An 18413-nucleotide genomic window follows, 5' to 3' on the forward strand; every position below is an offset into this window, starting at 1 on the left:
TGCTCCTGCAGGTTGAAATGTCTTCCCAAAGGACCATTTACAGTACTGAAATATGGCACTCTACAATCTTAGGAGATGAAAATAGCTTTTAGAAGAAAAGCTTTTTGTTCCACAATTTGGGGGCTAAACAGACAGCAGAGAATTCTTAAGTTTCCTCCCTGTACTGCTTCGTCTCCTCATTTTGGGCCTGATTTTCAAAAGGTTTTACATATATAAATGGGCTTTTGAAAACTGCCCAGGGGGTTGGGTGCATAAGAGTATCTGCATAACTCATGCATGTATTTTTACATACACACACAAAGAGGTACTCCAGATGGTGCAGCTGTGGGAGAGAAATGATTTACAAGTGTACTTTCAATTTTGAGAAGTACACATATAAATGTACATGCACATATTTATACCTGCTCCATAGCAGGTGTAAATGTAAGCGCACACGTCTGCTCTAATTTTCAAAGCAAACATCATACACATATCCACTTTGAAAATGTGGCCATGTGAGTACTTTCTGCTTGCAGACTTTAGTTCTATGTGCACAGTTATAAAATGACCCTCTGTATCTACAAGAGGCCAGTACTTCCCCAGCAACTCCCTGACAGACTGAGCAGGGGCAAGAGAGCAGCCAAGTATGCAGAATCCCTAAAAACCCTAAATATTACACAGAAAATAACATTTTCTTTAAAAGTTGTATGTGTGTCTTCTAAGGTGATAGACCCACAAGGAATCAAATAGCTCAGTTTCCAAGTCAGCTATGTGGTGCTTTAATTTTCCTGAATCCTTAGCTGTTTTAAATGCTCTAATGAGGATATTATTGTAAGTTTAACTCGGTCAAGTTTCATTCTGTATCATGAAGGTCAACTGGTCACATAGCCTGATAGGCATGCCATTAAATACCAGTAGCTCCTAGGGATGTGCATTTATTTGAAACAAATGGGTAAAATGCAACAAATGAGACTATTTTCATTTCATTTCATTCATGGATGCCCAAAATGAATGGAGGGTGCCTACAAATTAAACAAAAATGTTAGTTTCATTTGTTTATGTTTCCCTTTGAAGCCCATGGCCCATTGAATAGTGCTGCTGTAAAACTAGTAAGTATTGAAACCAAGAAATTCCTGATTGAGGAAATAGCCAGGACAGCAGACAATGACAGAATTTTATGATATTGCTTACTTTTCATCAGTTTTGTGGGCAATTGATTGTACATCCATTGCAATCAGACCACCTGCTACAACTACAAGGGCTTTCACTTCCTCAACATGCAGTTGTCTATATACCACTGGTCTCATAACTGATATCTTTTCTAGGTTTTCAGAGTCATGTCATGATGCTTATATTCTGTCACTTCAGACATACATGACCACTTAAAGCATGGCCAAATCACAGGGTGCAAAACCTGTTGGAGAAGTGGACCCCTAGCACTGAGTGGTGGTTGATGCTACCAGTGAGCAAGACCACTAGTCCCACCCAGTCAGCTGGCTGAGAAACCCTGTGGTGGGACTAACTGGATCTTTGCCTATACCAACCCTGCTCCCTACAGGTTGAACCTTTGGATTCCAGGGGACAGCAGGACTTAGGCAGGTCCCCAAGGCAATCCAAGAGAAGAGTCCAGGCAAGCGTGGGTCAAGGCAGGCAGCAGAACAGGCAGCAAGCCAGAGGTCAGGGCAAACAGCAGACAAACAGAGGCCAGGGTCAGGATCCAGGAAGTTAGTCCAGGACAAACAGAACAGACAGGACTAACAGAGCAAGTAAGGAAAGGAACAAGCAGGAACTGGAACAAGAGCAGGCAGGCAAGGAACCGGACAACAAACAGAGCACAAAGAGCAAAGGGCAAGGCAAGAAACCACAACAAGGCAGAAACAAGACAAGGTTAGCACACATTTGACCAGAAGGGCACCAGGAGACCTCTTGCTGAGATGCATGTTGGTTGCAAGAGACTTCCTTATGTAATCCTGGAGGATGTGACATCATCAGCCAGCAGCACAGGAAGTCTCGGATATAAAGACAGTTCAGAGTTGGAGGACGTTCTATCCTGGAACAGCATGCTGCTGGAGGCTATGCTGGAGTTACTTTGGATCAAGGTGAGGGGTGTAACACAGGGTGATGGAATCTAGGTAAGTATACAGCTTTCTTTGACATTGGCATTCACATAGCAAATTCAAATTATGGTCAGCACTAGTGTGAGCTTAAAAGACTATCATAACACCCGGCAGCAAGATAGTCAGATTGCTTGCATGGGTCACTAATAATCATAGGTCTTAGAGCACCACAGTGTACTAAGTATTTTAATACATTGTTTATGCACATTTTTATACATTTTTTTATGCTTCTACCATGTCTTGCAGCTCAGCAGAAAGCGGACCAGTCAAGCCTCACCAATGGCCAGTAACAGCGCACTCCACCTTTGCCTAACACTTTTTCTTTCCCTTCTTCCTCACAGGTGATAGAGGCTATTCCTTTAAAATCTGACTTATGACCCCCACCCCCCCACTAAAATACCCTGAAAGCTCTGTAGTTGATCGCTACAACAAGGCATACTGGCTATCCAGCCCCACTGAGGCCCGGTCCTTTTCTCAGCATACTGCATGCTACATAATTTAGCAAAGGTGCATGGCCAGCTTCCTCCAGAGGGTGAAGGCCCAGAGCCCCCTGATACTGAGGAGTAGAGAGAAGCAGAGGGAGAGGGGAAGACATGGCGAGGAAGAAAAAAAAAAGATGGAGAGAAGCGATGAGCAAATAAATGATAGAAGGATCGACCGAGGGTAAGGGATGATAGCAAAATGATGAGAGAAGAAAATGAGAAGACAAGATGAGAGCATTACAATATGTGGAGTATAAGGAGAAAGCTAGAAACTATTTTCAATTTAGCTATCTTAGTATCTGAATCTTCCAAGTTTAACATTCTAAACAATTTAAATTACATTTATTTTATTTATTTACTTTAAATGATTTGTAGCCCACAGCCTCTGAAGTTCGGGACAGGTAACAAAAGTACATAAGTAAAAGCAATAGAATAAAACCATAGAACAGACAATGAACACAAATTCTATACAGACTAACACAAGTTAACTCTTTTTGTTCTTTGTCTACCCAGGAAGCACAATATCAGATGGCCCTGCTTTAAATTAGGCATTGCTAATAGGGAGTTGGACTCTGTTACTGGCAAGAAGGCAGTTTTTTGTTTTTACATTTATATATGGTTAATAGCTAACATGTGCCACTGATTTTCTTGTCAGCTTTATCTATTGCACTTTTTGACATTTTTTCTGTGGGGGGGGGGAGGAGGAGGGGGAGTTTTGAGAGCGGAAATTTTTGGACTCTAAACCCTTCAAGATTCACTGGAAGCAGCAGTCCAAATTTCTGCTGTCTGGAGAGCAGAGCGAAAAGGAGCAGAGAAGAGACTTGGAGGTAGAGAGGGGAAGGGAAGAAATCTGGAAGAGGGGGATAGAAATGGGGTGACAAAATCGTGAGAAAAGAAGTGAGAGACAGATAGATGAAGGGAGAGGATATGGCTAATAGAGGCAGCAGGGTAGGAGAGGGGAGGGGAAAATGGGGAAATCAGAAGATTAAATGGTGGGCCAGGGAGGGTCAGAGAGGAAAAGCAAGATGGAAGTAGTATATGAAAGGTGAGAGAGAGAGAGGGTGCAGTGGCAGGGTGAAAGATGTGGGGCAGACCCTCCAGGACTGGCCACTAGATGGCGCTATCCCTGTCCTTAGAACACACTTAGAAAGGGAGCCCTCCATACCATTCAGTCCCTCCCACCGGGAGGTTCTGATTGGGTGACTCAGAGAGCAGTCAGAGAGTAAAGATGTATTTTTTCCACACTCTGGTAGGAGTTTTCTTTCAGAGGGGATACCTCATCGTGCACTCCCTGCCAGAAGGTCCTTCTTATTTTCAGTCACAGAAAGACAGAGGGTTGAGCCTGATACCCTTTAGGGGCAAAAGGGCTCTCACCAGGGGACCAAAGACCTGTGAGCCCTCTCTAAACACCCAGGAGGGCAAGCACCAGTGATGGATCCTGCCGCGAGAGACAGTGAAGGCTAGAGGATTCCTGTTTTTGGAAGGAACTGAGTTCTTTCTGCTTCTTTGGGGAAAAGTCATCTTCGCTGGCCGTATCAAGGGACAGGGGCTGAAGACCAGTGAGCCCATTCCCAACCTGAATGTGGCAAGCACCTGTGACAGCACGAACCCCAGTTTAGGCAGAAGTATCCAGTTAAACTTTAAGTGTTTTGGACTTTGAGTTAGTGGGGAGGTTTCTGGATCCCCCTCCCCCCACTGGGATTTCAACGCTGAGGGATAGCCTGATCCCCTGATTTTTCCCACAAGTGAAATCCCCGAAGTAACTGCTAAGGATAAAGGAACAACTGAATTAAAGGAAGAAAGAGGAGGAGGAGACCCCCATCCAGATCTCTGCACATCAAGGAAGCAGGACAGGCTGGGTGTGTAAGGGGAAGACGAGGTCTCAAGGTGGGAGTTTTGCAGTTAAGTGGGAACCCTCTCACTAGGATCCCACGGGACAGCCGCTGGGAGAGTAAGCGCATTTAAAAATCACCTTGGGCTCTACCCGGATGTCTGTAACAAAGGACACCTACCCAAAAGAAATTCCTATACCATCAGTCAGAATAGATCTCACACTTCTGAATAATGGACTTCATTTAACCTTACGAATCAGTGAACTTTATTTTAATACCCAGACCTGGTCCTGTCTAATTATTATAGCTTCTCACCACATGCGAAGCACCTAAAGTGCAGCCTACACACTGGCAACCTTTTTCTCAACATCTGGGCCATAAGCGAGAGCTGCCCCCCATAAAAAGGATCCCCCCCCCAGGGATTAAGAGTCAGCGTGGGAGTGAGTGGTTAGCTGGAGCAGCCCCGAAGACATAAATTAGATTGGGTGCCTTTGGGACTTAACACACCCTGAGTGAGAGTTACAGATGGAGATGGAGATGGAGAGCTAAGACAGGAAGGAAAAATGGAAGAGAAAATTACAAAAACCTCACTCTTGCGAGACTCAGCTCATTGAGAACGTTGCCTCAGTTATAACTACAGAGGAAGTGAATGCTGAGCTCTCTTATGGGTCAGTTTTCTAAATGAGCCAGAGTGCCTCATTTAGCTAGTTAGATTACAACCGGTTAAGTTAAGCACATTTTTAGTCGCCCTGAAAATTAGCTTAAATCTAGCCAGGCAAAATATCATTGGCTAGATTTTTAACACTGCAATTGTTTCAACCAAATTAGGCACTATAGCGGTGAAAATCAGCACTAAGCCTCTAACTTATTTCCCCGACATGATCCTGCCCCTGTGATAGCTGCTGAGAGAAGAGGAAAGCCACCCTGCCCCGGGATCTAACTACCTGACTCCCTAGTCAGGCAGCTAGATCCTGTTGAAAACTGACCCCCTTAGTCTTAGTCAACACAGCCTGCACTAATACTGCTGCTTTCCTGCAGGTAGGAGGGGGAGGGGTTACAAGGGAGTGATGGAGGAAGGATATAGATTGCAGGGTGGTGGGGGTGGGAAGGAGAGACAGAGCTCAGCTGCTGCAGGGAAGTCATAAAATCAGAGCCCCTTATCTATTTCAGACATGCTGCCCACATTTTCTTTCTTCAAATTATGAGATGTTGCAATAATGAGGTTATGTTCTGTTAACCTTTGTATGAACACTATTGGCTGCTTCCTTACTGTAAAAGATTGGAAGTCATAATTCTTATTTATGGAGGGAGAGGTTATTTTTGTTCTTTCTCCGCAAGACCTCTCTTCTTGTCCTTCTTATATGACTTATCAGACCTTTCTTTCACTCCCTGCCTCATTGATTAGCTAAATATTACACTCAGCTTCCTTCAGAGGTATTTCTATTGCTTATTTTCACCAAACCACTGGGTGTTCTCCATAACACTAGCACCATCTCCACAACTCCTCCGCAGGGGCAATGAAAGTCGTACCACAAAAGCAGGTGGGCACAGCACTTCCAGCCTCTGCCAGTATTAGTCAAAGGAGCAGGACTGGGTAGTGCATTTTCCCCTTACAGTACTATTTCAAAGAATGCCGTGCATCCTAATTTCTGTTAATCAAGTCACATAAAAATGGCAGTCATTAGTGATAGTGATTCTGAACCAATAAACTGTACATACTCTTACTATTGGGCTCATTGCAGCTCCCAACAAAGAAATATTAAATTATTCTAGGAAAAAGTAAAAATAAATTGCAATCATCAGGAATACTTTAAGTATTTGCAAAGGCATCTTCTTTCTAGACACATCTGCTACTGTAGATCAAAACTGAGTGTTGCTATGCTGTTCATTGTTATTTTGTGCTTGTATCACCATCGTATGTACCAAGGGCGGCAAACTCTGGTGCTCAAAAGCCACAAACAGATCTGGTTTTCAGGATACAGTATCCACAATGAATATGCACGAAATAGATTTGCATGCACTGCCTTCTCTGTATGCAAACATATCTCATACACATTCATTACAGATATTCTGAAAATCCGGCCTGTGTGTGGCTCTTGAGGACCAGAGTTGGCCACCCCTGATATATACAGAATATAAACATAATATAAACAACAAAACCATGGGGCACTGGATACTAGGGATGTGAATCGTTTTCCATGTCATCTTAACGATAGAAATCGTGTGGCAGGGCAAGAAAATCGTCTTAGGCATGATTTTTTAGTTAAAAAATCGTTAAAAATCGTTTTTTCCGATTAGTGCGCACTAACGGGAGTTAGTGCGCACTAACTGGGAGTTAGTGCGCACTAACTGAAAATGATACAATTTGACACTTTTCAGGTCAGTTAAGGTCAGTTTAGGAATGAATATGTATTCCTATTGGCTGCCCTCTTATTTATTCATGTTACCAAGTTTCCTACTGACAGTATATGGGGGATGGGAAATGGAAACGGTAGCTTGACAAAACAAGTAATGTGATCAGTCAATGTGACTAGAACTTGTGCCCTAACCCTGATACCAGGGGTATTGTGATCTTCCTGCACACAGTGCCCTATCCCTATTAATACCAGGAGTGTTGTGATCTTCCTGCACACAGTGCCCTATCCCTAATACCAGGGGTGTTGTGATCTTCCTGCACACAGTGCCCTATTCCTGATACTGGGGGTGTTGTGATCTTCCTGCACACAGTGCCCTATTCCTGATACCGGGGGTGTTGTGATCTTCTTGCACACATCCCGGTATCAGGGATAGGGCACTGCATGCAGGAAGATCACAACACTCCTGGTATTAATAGGGATAGGGCACTGCATGCAGGAAGATCACAACACTCCTGGTATTAATAGGGATAGGGCACTGCATGCAGGAAGATCACAACACCCCTGGTATCAGGGATAGGGCACTGTGTGCAGGAAGATCACAATACCCCGGAGGAGTGAGGGTCAGGCAGCTCCCCCCTGTCTGTGAAGCCAGCCTCTCACTAGTAATGCAGGGAGGGAGCTGTCTCAGACTTCACCATCCTCCCCCCCCCCTCACCCACACACCATTCACTAGCTGGGACATGGGGGAAGTCAGGAGTGAGGGTCAGGCAGCTCCCCCCTGTCTGTGAAGCCAGCCTCTCACTAGTAATGCAGGGAGGGAGCTGTCTCAGACTTCACCATCCTCCCCCCCCCCTCACCCACACACCATTCACTAGCTGGGACATGGGGGAAGTCAGGAGTGAGGGTCAGGCAGCTCCCCCCTGTCTGTGAAGCCAGCCTCTCACTAGTAATGCAGGGAGGGAGCTGTCTCAGACTGGTATCAGGGTTAGGGCACTGTGTGCAGGAAGATCACAACACTCCTGGTATTAATAGGGATAGGGCACTGTAAGAGATGACTGTAGTAGATTGAATAAAGATCTGATGTTTCTGCTCTCCTCACACCAAACAAAAACAACACACAAGCAGAGAAGCCCTTCTTACAAAGCTGAGCTAGTGAGTTAAGTAGGAGGAAAAGTAAACATACTTGTGCCAGTGTGGCTACTTAAAAAATACACTTACCAACAATCAATTACATATATTTGAACTGTGTACAGTTCCAGCCAGGACCACCTTTCTAAAATGCACAGTGATTGGCAAATTCAACATGCACTAGCATTTCAGGTGCCTGCTAACAAAAATAATAAACAAACAAGTTCTAGTCACGTGAGTGCTGATCATTACATTACTTTTTTTGTCAAGCTTCCAACTGTTTCCATTTCACATCCCCCCAACCATTACCTCAGTATTAGCCTTGGTAACATCAATAGATAAGAGCACAGCCAGCCAATAGGAATACATACATACATATTCATTCCTAAGTGACCTTTACTGACCTGGGAAGTGTGAACACTTTGTTTCATTTTCTGTTGGTGTTCGTTAGTTTCCAGTTCCATTTCCCATCCCCCCAACCATCACCTCAGTGGTAACCTTGGTAACATCAATAGATAAGAGGGCAGCCAGCCAATAGGAACACATATTCATTCCTAACTGACCTTCAGTGACCTGGAAAGTGTTTATTTGTATCATTTTCAGTTAGTGCGCACTAAATCGAGTTAGTGCGCACTAACGGGGAGTTAGTGCGCACTAACTCGAGTTAGTGCGCACTAACACGATTTAACGATTTTTAACGATAAATCGTTAGAATTTCTATTGTATCGTGTTCTATAACGATTTAAGACGATATAAACATTATCGGACGATAATTTTAATCGTTGAAAAACGATTCACATCCCTACGATACTATGGTATAGCATTCAGGTCCCAGGGGATGAGGGAAAGGACGATGTGATCGTAGCTGCAGGAGCAAACCTGCTGCATCAAATGACTCCGTTTCTGGGGGGTGATCCCTTCTGTCAGCTGGAAGCAAACAACGTGATTGCAAGACAATAAAAGAACTAAACAGATTTCTAACACTAGTCATGTAGAAAATGGAAGGAGACCAACAAATAAGACTACCAAGGAGAAGAACACCAAGAAATAGGCAGTTTGATATTTTGAAGATTGCACATAACACTGCTGCTGAAACAGTTTGAGAGGAATCCACAAAATGCAGTTTAAAAATACAAAAAATTTAGCAGCATAGCTGGAAAGGATAGAATTTAGATTCATGTAAAGTTTAAAATATTTTTATTTTTTTGTGAACAGTATGGATACAGATCTAATGTGTGGAGATTACTTACTGAGACCTCGGTTGAGTAGCGGCAGAAGACAGAAGAGTTATGAATCCCCACCTCTGTCCGAGCTCCAGCGCCTGCTCTGGACACACACAACCTCCACTGGACACGTGAATGAAGTCTGGCCACACCTCTACCTGGGAGATGCGTAAGACGACATGCACATGTTATTTCAACAACACAGCTTGGTTTATCTTCTCTTGTTGACCACAAATAGTGAGCAGTTTTTTCAGCTGCAGAGAACTATGCTAATCCATACCCCTGGAGAAGCAGCCCTCCACCGAGCATGGATTAGATTTCAATTTCATTCTTCTGCACTGCAGGGCACATCACAGTTCCCACGCAATAGATCAGCGCCTGGCAGCCTCTCTGGGTATACTGAGGTAGATATTCAGTGCCACTTAGCTGGTCAAATTTGGACTTAACCGGTTATGTGGTAGTGGTTCAATGTTTGGGCACAGCCAGCAGCTGTCACTTAGCCGGCTATCTATTTATCCAGCTAAATAGCCACTAAGTGGGGGCCTGTGGGATGAGGATGTTCTGGGACAATCTTATCCAGCTTAGGGTCAGATTCATTAAGGCTTTTCTCCCATTTTGTGTCTATGGGAAAAACCCTTATTTGATCAGGTCCTTAGTTAGACAAATAAATCCAGGACAGTTAGATGGCTGTCCTATAGTTAGCTGAGTAAACTTATCCAGCTAACTTATAAGAGAGCTGAGAATATTCAGCGGTGCAACCATGCCACTGAATATCTTGGCTAACTTGCTCAGCCAGGTAACAGCCGAATATTAGCTTCACTGTACAGTGATATCAAAATTCCAAAGGATAATATGTTTTTGGTTAAAGAATAGCATGGTCTTGGTACAGCAATTTCATATTCCATTTTCCTCTCTGCTATTTATTTATATTCCGCCTTTCAGACACTTCAAAGCTATGTTTTCTTCCAGTGGAATTTATTGTCACAGCTACATATCCATGCCATTTTCTTTGCTGGGTTATTTTTCTAGTCGTTATATTTTCAAGGTGTAAACCCTGACCCAATCTATTCATTCTGGGGACCTCTTTGTGAAACTAAGCATCGCCTAATATGTCACCCAGTAAGATCACCAATTCTACTCTTGTCCAAACTCATTTTCCCTCTTAATGAATATGACTTTAGAATTACTCTTCCAGCAAGAGTTTGTGGGGGGGAACAAAAATAACCCTTCTGTAGCTGAACCCATCCCCAAGCTTGTTCGGTACTCATGAACCAGAGGGGAAGAAAAGGACAAGAGATGCATGGAGTCACAGAGACGAACGAAGGTTTACCAGACAGCTGGATTAGAATGAACTCACAATGACTAGCAATTGGTGGGTCTAGCTCTGCATTTTACAGTCAAATTCAAAAGACTCTGAAAATTTGAATAGAATCAGCTTTACAAGTATTATAGATATTGTACCACGCTTATATTGTCCTGAAATCTTGTAACATACAAAAGGTGGCCTGCTTTTTTCAGATACGCAGCTCGAGACAAAGGACTCCTCTCTCAGTTTGGCATCACACACATCCTAAATGCTGCAGATGGAAGATTCCATGTGAATACCGGACCCACATTCTACAAGGATATGCAAATCGATTACTATGGAATAGAAGCAGACGATGATCCAGATTTTAATCTTAGCATTTACTTTTATCCAGCTGCAAGATACATAAGAGCTGCTCTCCGTTCTCCAAGAGGTAACAACAAGTCCAGAATGATGAATGATTTCTTGTAGTTGCACAGCACAAGCGATATTGGGTACCCTAAGCATCAAGGGACAATTTTTTCAAAAGTTTCCACATTGTTGCAAAGTACTTTGCACTATTCCTAGCTGTATGCATGCAGTTCCCATTCTAGGCTGTGGGAGCAATATTGTCGTTGTAAACTTATTTTCCTATCACAGCAAAAGCAGGGCATCTAGCTGAAAGACGCTGTGCCATTTTACTCTATCACAAGCCATGAGACAGAAAGACCACAACACCTTCTGCTCTGAAAAATTCACTAGCTCCACATTTTTTCAGGCAAAAGCAGCTTTTAAAGAGACAGTACTATTTTCTCTGCAGATCATGGCGTGCCTTACTTCAAGCATTACTTCTATCCTACTGTATACTTGCAAACATATGCCTGCACTCATTTTCATCACTTATGTTCCCATATAAATAAACCTATCAAAAACGATACTACATATAATATCTACACAAAAAAATAGGTTTCCTGAAAATATTCAGTTAGAAAAATACCCTTAAAATGTTCTTTTTTCTGTTGGCCCTTCAGGCGGCATTAGTTCTTCGTGGCACATCTTAAAGCGAAGAAGAGCCTGTCTCTTCTCTTTCCTTGGTAACCGCACCAGAGGATCAAAATGTGCTAATGGGACTGAAAGAGAAAACAGGCAGATGTGAAAGGCTGCACACACATACAACAGAACCCCGGAAGTGAAAAACAAAACATTAGGCAGAACATATGACTCAATATCCCCCAGGCTCATCAGTTCCATGCCAGAAGGAGCTCAGTACATGCATGCATGTATCTACTCATATAGAAACGGGACCAAAGAAATTAAGGCCCTTCAGAGAGGTAGCTGCATGGTCTGTCAAGACTGAATAAAATGCAGTATAGAATAAAAGAAAAATAAAAGATTTCTAAAATATCCCTGTAAATGCCTCATAATGTATGGAGGCAATTCCTAAGTTTTTTTTGACACCCCCCCCCAGCTGTCTCAGTTCTTAGCTGGGAAAGTAACCTCCATCCAGCCCCAGCGAGCCCAGAGTTAGCATATAGTTCCTGATGTATTTAGGTCTTTGCCTACGGAGCGGTCTTTATTACCTTGATTTGTTGTTTAACAATTCCCTTAGGTTGTGTAACTCCGACCCCCACATATGAAGGCTTGTTCTAGAGCAGAAGCATTGTTATGTTTGAGAAATGTTGTTTTTCCTTAAGTGAATATGATATAGTTGCTTTTTCTCTGTATTTTCCATCAAGATTTTTGTCTTGTTTTGAAATATATTTAAAATTGCATAAATAATAAAAAAAAAAAGAAAAAAGAAAAGATAATACAAACTGTAAAGTTACAAATATGACCATAAACTAAAATTGGAAAGCTAGAAAACATTCTTTCTTGTAATTGGGGTTCTTTAATAACTAGATGGATTCACTTGATTCTTTCTCATGCTGAGTTGGTACACATGACAGTCACTTGCCCATAAGAATTTTTCAATGACAGCAGATAAAAGTCAAACACATAAGCACATTGACTCAGGATGAGACAGAGCCACATGACCATCTGTAAGTTCATCAGACTGCTTGGGTCTGATATTCAGTGCTGGCCAGGTAAGTAACTTAGTCGGATATGACATATCTTGCTGAGTTACAAGGGATATTCAGCGGCATGGCTATACCACTGAATATCCGTGGTCAAGGTGCTACTTAAACAGATAAGTTAAATCCAGCTAAGATAGACCAGTTCTATGGTTGATCTAACTTATCCAGTTAACTTAACTGGATATGTAGCACCAACCAGATCTGCTCACTGCCTGTCCATAAATTGGCTGGCTAAAAGATAGCCAGATAAGTCACTTATCCGGCTATCTAGCAACTGCTGATTTTCAACGGACCGCTGGAAAACTGGATAAGTCCTACTTATCTGGCTATCCAGCACTAAATGCACTTTCAATATCATCCCCTTGTTGTTAGAGAAAGACAATGTAAAAAAAAGGACAAAACAGGTTGCAAATGCAACTGGAAGGAAATTCATTCAGTTAACACATGCTTTTCTTTTGCATGTAAAAAGAAATTGTGCACAAAACACAAAATCAAGATTATGACACACTGTACATGCACAGGTACAAGGGACAGAGATGTGAACAGTGGTAATGCACTGTATAAAAGCTAGAGTTGTGATACACAATGCACACAAATTTAAAAAGTTACATAGCTTCTGCTATATCAGCATACTAGACAGATATCCAACATCAAAGCACACTTTTAGCCACACATTAGCCATTAAGCAGGACAACAAGAGATGTGCTAAGCAAACTACTCATTAGAGGGTATCTCCTGATGTGTCAAAGCTATCCCCCAGGTCTCTGAATGCCCCCCCCCCCGTCCCCGAAGTTCTCCATATACTCCAGAGAATTAGGCACAAAAAATTAAAATTATGGAAAATTAATTGCTTTTATTTTTATACATTAAGCAGGATGAAAGACCTGCAAGAAACAAAGGGGCGGATTTTAAGAGCCCTGCTCGCGTAAATCCGCCCGGATTTACGCGAGCAGGGCCCTGCGCGCCGGTGCGCCTATTTTACATAGGCCTACCGGCGCGCGCAGAGCCCCGGGAGTCGCGTAAGTCCCGGGGTTTTCCGAGGGGGGCGTGTCGGGGGTGTGTCGGGGGCGGGCCCAATCCGCGCGGCATTTTCGGGGCGGGACGTAGCGTTTCGGGGGCGGGTCCGGGGGCATGGCCGCGCCCTCCGGACCCGCCCCCAGGTCGCGTCCCGGCGCGCTAGCGGCCCGCTGGCGCGCGGGGATTTACGTCTCCCTCCGGGAGGCGTAAATCCCCTGACAAAGGTAAGGGGGAGTTTAGACAGGGCCGGGGGGGTAGGTTAGGTAGGGGAAGGGAGGGGAAGGTGAGGGGAGGGCAAAAGAAAGTTCCCTCCGAGGCCGCTCTGAAATCGGAGCGGCCTCGGAGGGAACGGAGATAGGCTGCGCGGCTCGGCGCGCGCCGGCTATACGGAATCGGTAGCCTTGCGCGTGCCGAGCCAGGATTTTAGCGGCTACGTGCGTACCTACTAAAATCCAGCGTACTTTTGTTGGCGCCTGATGCGCCAACAAAAGTACGCCAAATCGCGCTTTTTGAAAATCTACCCCAATATGCACAATAGAATCCTTATGGATAGATGGGTAAGAGTATAGAAGTAGGCATATACTTCTATACGCCTGGTCAACATGAAGAAACAGACCTTAAAATGCTAGCAGAAACCAGAAAGGTAAATAAAATTGCCAATTCAATAATAATGGGAGATTTCAATTATCCTAGTATTGATCAGGCCAATGTCTCATCAGGGCATACTAGAAAGGTTAAGTTTCAATCTATCTCATACATATTCATTGTGGATATTCTGAAAAACTGGCCTGTTTTGTGGCTCTTGTCCACCCCTGATCTTATGGTATGACCAACACCTTGAGTACTGTGCAGTTCTGGTTGCTTCATCTCAAAAAAGACAGCAGAACTAGAAAAGGTAGTATGAAGGGCAACAACAAAAATGATAAAAGGGATGAAGCACCTCCCTTATGAAGAAAGACTAAACAGGTTAGAGCTCTTCAGTTTGGAAGACATCTGAGAGGTGATATGAAAGATATTTATAAAATCATGCGTACATTGGGGATAGTAATTTACCCTTTCAAATAATACTAAAAGAAAGGACATTCCATGAAACTAATAGGTAGCAAATTTAACATAAATCATAGAAAGTACTTTTTCACACAGTGCTCAGGCAAGATGTGGAATCCGTTGCCTGAGGATGTGGTCAAGGCAACTAGCATAGCAGAGTTTAAGAGGTTTGGACAAGCTCCTGGAGGAAATATCCATAAAACATTGTTAGCCAGGTAGACTAGGGAAAATCATTTCTATCCCTGGCAGTGAGTAACAAGTAATAGATCTACTGTGGAGATCTGCTGGGTACATTCGCCTGATGTGCGACCTCATCCAGTCCTTCAACATCAATTGCCACCTTTTTGCTCTTACAATCCTAAATTATCAATCTATTCTCCTGTATTGTAAATCTTCCTATATGCCCTCCATCTTATTCCCTCTGTATTGGTTGTAACCTGTTATGCTATTGTAATCGGAACCTTAAATGTTATTGTATTCCGCTTTGGGACTAGCTTGGAAAAAGAAGAATATGAAATGTTTATAAATACCCGTGGCTCAGACTGGCCACTGTTGGAGACAGGATGCTGGGCTTGATGGACCTTGGTCTGACCCAGCGTAGCATTTCTTATGATCTAATTTTCAGTGTCCCTACCTTTGCTGTTTTGTGTTGATATACTGAATATTTTTGAGTATCAGTTCAAGAAAGCGTTCTGAAATCACTTTCTGCATATGCACATGGACCCTAACATCTTGGTCTCACAATATTTTCATCCAAAGCAACAAATGCAAAGTCTTTTTGAGCACTGCTTGCCACCCTTATCATCGGAGTGGCCAGCGTTATACCTTCATAGGCAGGAGAGCTGTTTGCCAATTTAAAAAGGAAGTATGCATTGAAAAGATTTTGGGGGGTGAGGAGAAGAATGAGACATTTGTTTACTTTTCAAGGCTGCATTTTTCATGCTTTGTATCTTGTTAAAGCTTTTTTTTTTGTTTGTTTTACTCTAACAACTGCTTTTCCTCCCATTATTTCCTATGAAGCCAGCCCACATACAGTAAGTGTTTCATAGCATATATAAATGCAGCTAAAAATGTATGGACAAAAAATTGTAGCTTCTCACCAATAGATAATGTTCATATCATTTTATAAGCATGTTCTATACACTTCCTTCAATCAATTATGGATATTGCTAATGTCAGCAAATTGACTTTACATGAGTGAAAAAGGGTAAAGAGTTTCAGGCATATTTTAAGGAAATTGATAATGTAGTATCTGCCACAGAACAGGACCATCCTAAATCAAGGTTAATGAGATGCAACAAAGCCTCTTCAAAGCATTTTTCAAATTCAGGATACCATTACTTTTATTATCCTGCAATGATAAAGTATTTTTTTGTGAGAATTTTAAGTCCCATATAGAGGTAAACTAACTCTTGCAAGCTTAAAGAATTGTATTTTAAAACAAAGCTACAAAGTAGTAATCACTCTTCTTCAAATGCTGATGAATTAGACCTAACTTAGGATATAAAATGCAGAGTTCTAGCAGCCATGCAAATTCTGGAGGAGACTGCAAATTGACACACTCTGTACCAAAGGCCTTCAACTTCCAAAAATATTGTGCCATTTAGCTAATATGCAGGCATGTTAAATGTTAGCATGAACGCATGTGCTGAACAGGTATGTAGCATGCTAATGACCTCATTAGTTAGCACACTGAGGATACATTTCAAAACTGCTTGGGTCTGCTCATTTATGTGTGTATATGGGTGCATTTAAAGAGGTTGATTTTCAAAGCATTGCTCGCGCAAAGTTGCTCCCATATATATGTGTGCTGTGCGCGAGCAATACGGATTTAAAAAAGTCATGAAGTATGCGTGTGTATACCTGTGTACGGCCAAAATTAAGAGGATGGAAAAGGGGTGGGGCGTGGCCATTCTGGGGAAGGGCAGGCCAATATTTTAAAAGTGGAAACCATGAGGCCTGTCAGTTTCGGCTGGCACCATCTTGTGCTCCTACCATGTGACAGGGGCTGACCAATGGCACCGGTAGCCCCTGTGACATAGTAAGGGCAAAGGCTATTGGTGCCATTTTGAATACTGGCAGCCGACGGTCCGAGTGCAGGAGGTCGCTCCCGGACCCCCGCTGGACTTTTGGCAAGTCTTGTGGGGGTCAGGAGGGTCCCCCAAGACTTGCCAAAAGACCTGGTGGTCCAATGGGGGTCCGGGAGCAATCTCCTGCACTCGGGCCATTGGCTGCCAGTAATCAAAATGGCGCCGATAGCCTTTGCCCTTACTATGTCACAGGGGCTACCGGTGCCATTGGTCAGCCCCTGTCACATGGTAGGAGCACAAGATGGCGCTGGCCATCCAGTGCTCCTACCATGTGACAGGATCCGGCCAATGGCACGGATACCCTGTCACACGGTAAGGGCAAAGGGCCATTGGCGCCATTTTGATTAGTGGCAGCCGACGGCCCGGGAGCGGGAGGATGGCCTGGAGCAGGAGATCGCAGGAGATCACTCCCGGGACCCCCACTGGACCACCAGGTACCTGTAAAAAGTTTTTTGGGGGGGTCGGGAGGGTGGGGGAAGCTAAGGGGTTACTTTTAAAGGGTCGGGGTGGGTTTAGGGGTTATTTTTGTGTGCCGTTTTTCCCGCCCTCCCCCAAAACGATAAGGGAACCCCCACGAGGGTTTTCCTATCGTTTTGGGGGAGCCCCCGATTTCTGACGATTTTGAAAATATCGACAATATTTTCAATCGTCCGAAGCCCGATTCACATCCCTAATAATCTGTGTTTGTGTGTTCAGAGCTGAGCCTGACCTGTGGCCCCTCACGAGACTTCCCCCCATGGGCATGGTCAGCTGCCACAGTGTCCAATGGTCCACCCAAACCCTACAAAACATATAAAACCAAATAAAAACAGATAAGGCCTAGTAAACAGATAAGGTATAACAAGGTAAATGGATAGAGCATAGTAAGGAAGTTTGAGGTGCTCACTTCCGCTTCCCTTCTGCTGCAAGGGGTGCGGGGCCTTTGGAAGCTGAGGCTGTGGAGTTCAAAGCCTGGATTGCTCGTTGTGATTATTGGAGGGGCTGCTGCGTAGAATATGCAGATAAGCCTTTCGGTCCTCTTCTGCTGCCCCCCAGTACCATCATAACACCTCCCACCCAACCCATGAAAACATACTCCCACACACTCACCCACCCAATGAAAAAAATATAAAAACCTGCCCGAGCCCTCCTGCTACCTCCACAATCCCTCAAAAATGTTCCAAATAATGAGCCAGCAGGATGACACATCCTTACCTTCTACTGCCCAGCACACAGATGGCAGGACACTGATTTGCCTCCTACCAGCCTGACACCCAGCAGTGCTCTGATGTTCAAAAGGCCAATAGATTGCACTAGAGCAATACTGAATGCCGGGCCAGACGTAAGGCTAAGCATTAGGAACTTGGGGGGGGGGGGGGGGTTCTGAGGGGTGGATGATGTTTTTTCATCAACTGGGTAGGAGAGAATCAGGAAATGGTGGTGGAGGAGGGGATTATTTTTCATAGGGAATGACAAAGGATTCCATATCCTTTGAGAGGCAGTAACTTAAATTTAATGGCATGGGTCTATATATTAATTTCAGCACTATACATAGTACACAAGTGAGAGGCTTGGTGCATTTTTCATAGTACTCCTGTGATATGCATATTAGTTTACCACATCAGTTAGTAAACCTAATGATTTGACACCTGCACTAAAAAATGTGTGCTAGTTTTTAACACTTTTTTAGCACACTTTTAATGTACAGTTGAACTGAAGCAGTAGGGTTTTTTCACAGCAATATTAGAGGAAAAATTAATAAAGAAAGCATGGAGAAAGATTAAGGTAAGTATGAGTGGGAC

At 43.5% G+C, this 18413-nt stretch overlaps 1 protein-coding gene across 9 annotated transcripts in view; it reads left to right on the forward strand.

Annotated features, from left to right (window-relative positions):
- Positions 1–18413, forward strand: part of LOC115095597 (dual specificity protein phosphatase 13-like) — an 83195-nt gene that overhangs the window by 57603 nt on the left and 7179 nt on the right. For 6 of the 9 annotated variants that reach the window (XM_029609540.1, XM_029609539.1, XM_029609544.1 and 3 more), the window contains 3 exons: positions 2343–2437; positions 9111–9287; positions 10637–10857. In XM_029609540.1, coding sequence (XP_029465400.1) covers positions 2376–2437; positions 9111–9287; positions 10637–10857 — 460 coding nt within the window. In that variant the 5' untranslated portion in view covers positions 2343–2375. The remainder of the gene's footprint in view (positions 1–2342; positions 2438–9110; positions 9288–10636; positions 10858–18413) is intronic. The other 3 variants (XM_029609542.1, XM_029609545.1, XM_029609541.1) reach the window with 1 other exon arrangement.

This window comes from Rhinatrema bivittatum, chromosome 7 (assembly GCF_901001135.1).
Source record: "Rhinatrema bivittatum chromosome 7, aRhiBiv1.1, whole genome shotgun sequence".
NCBI lineage: Eukaryota > Metazoa > Chordata > Amphibia > Gymnophiona > Rhinatrematidae > Rhinatrema > Rhinatrema bivittatum.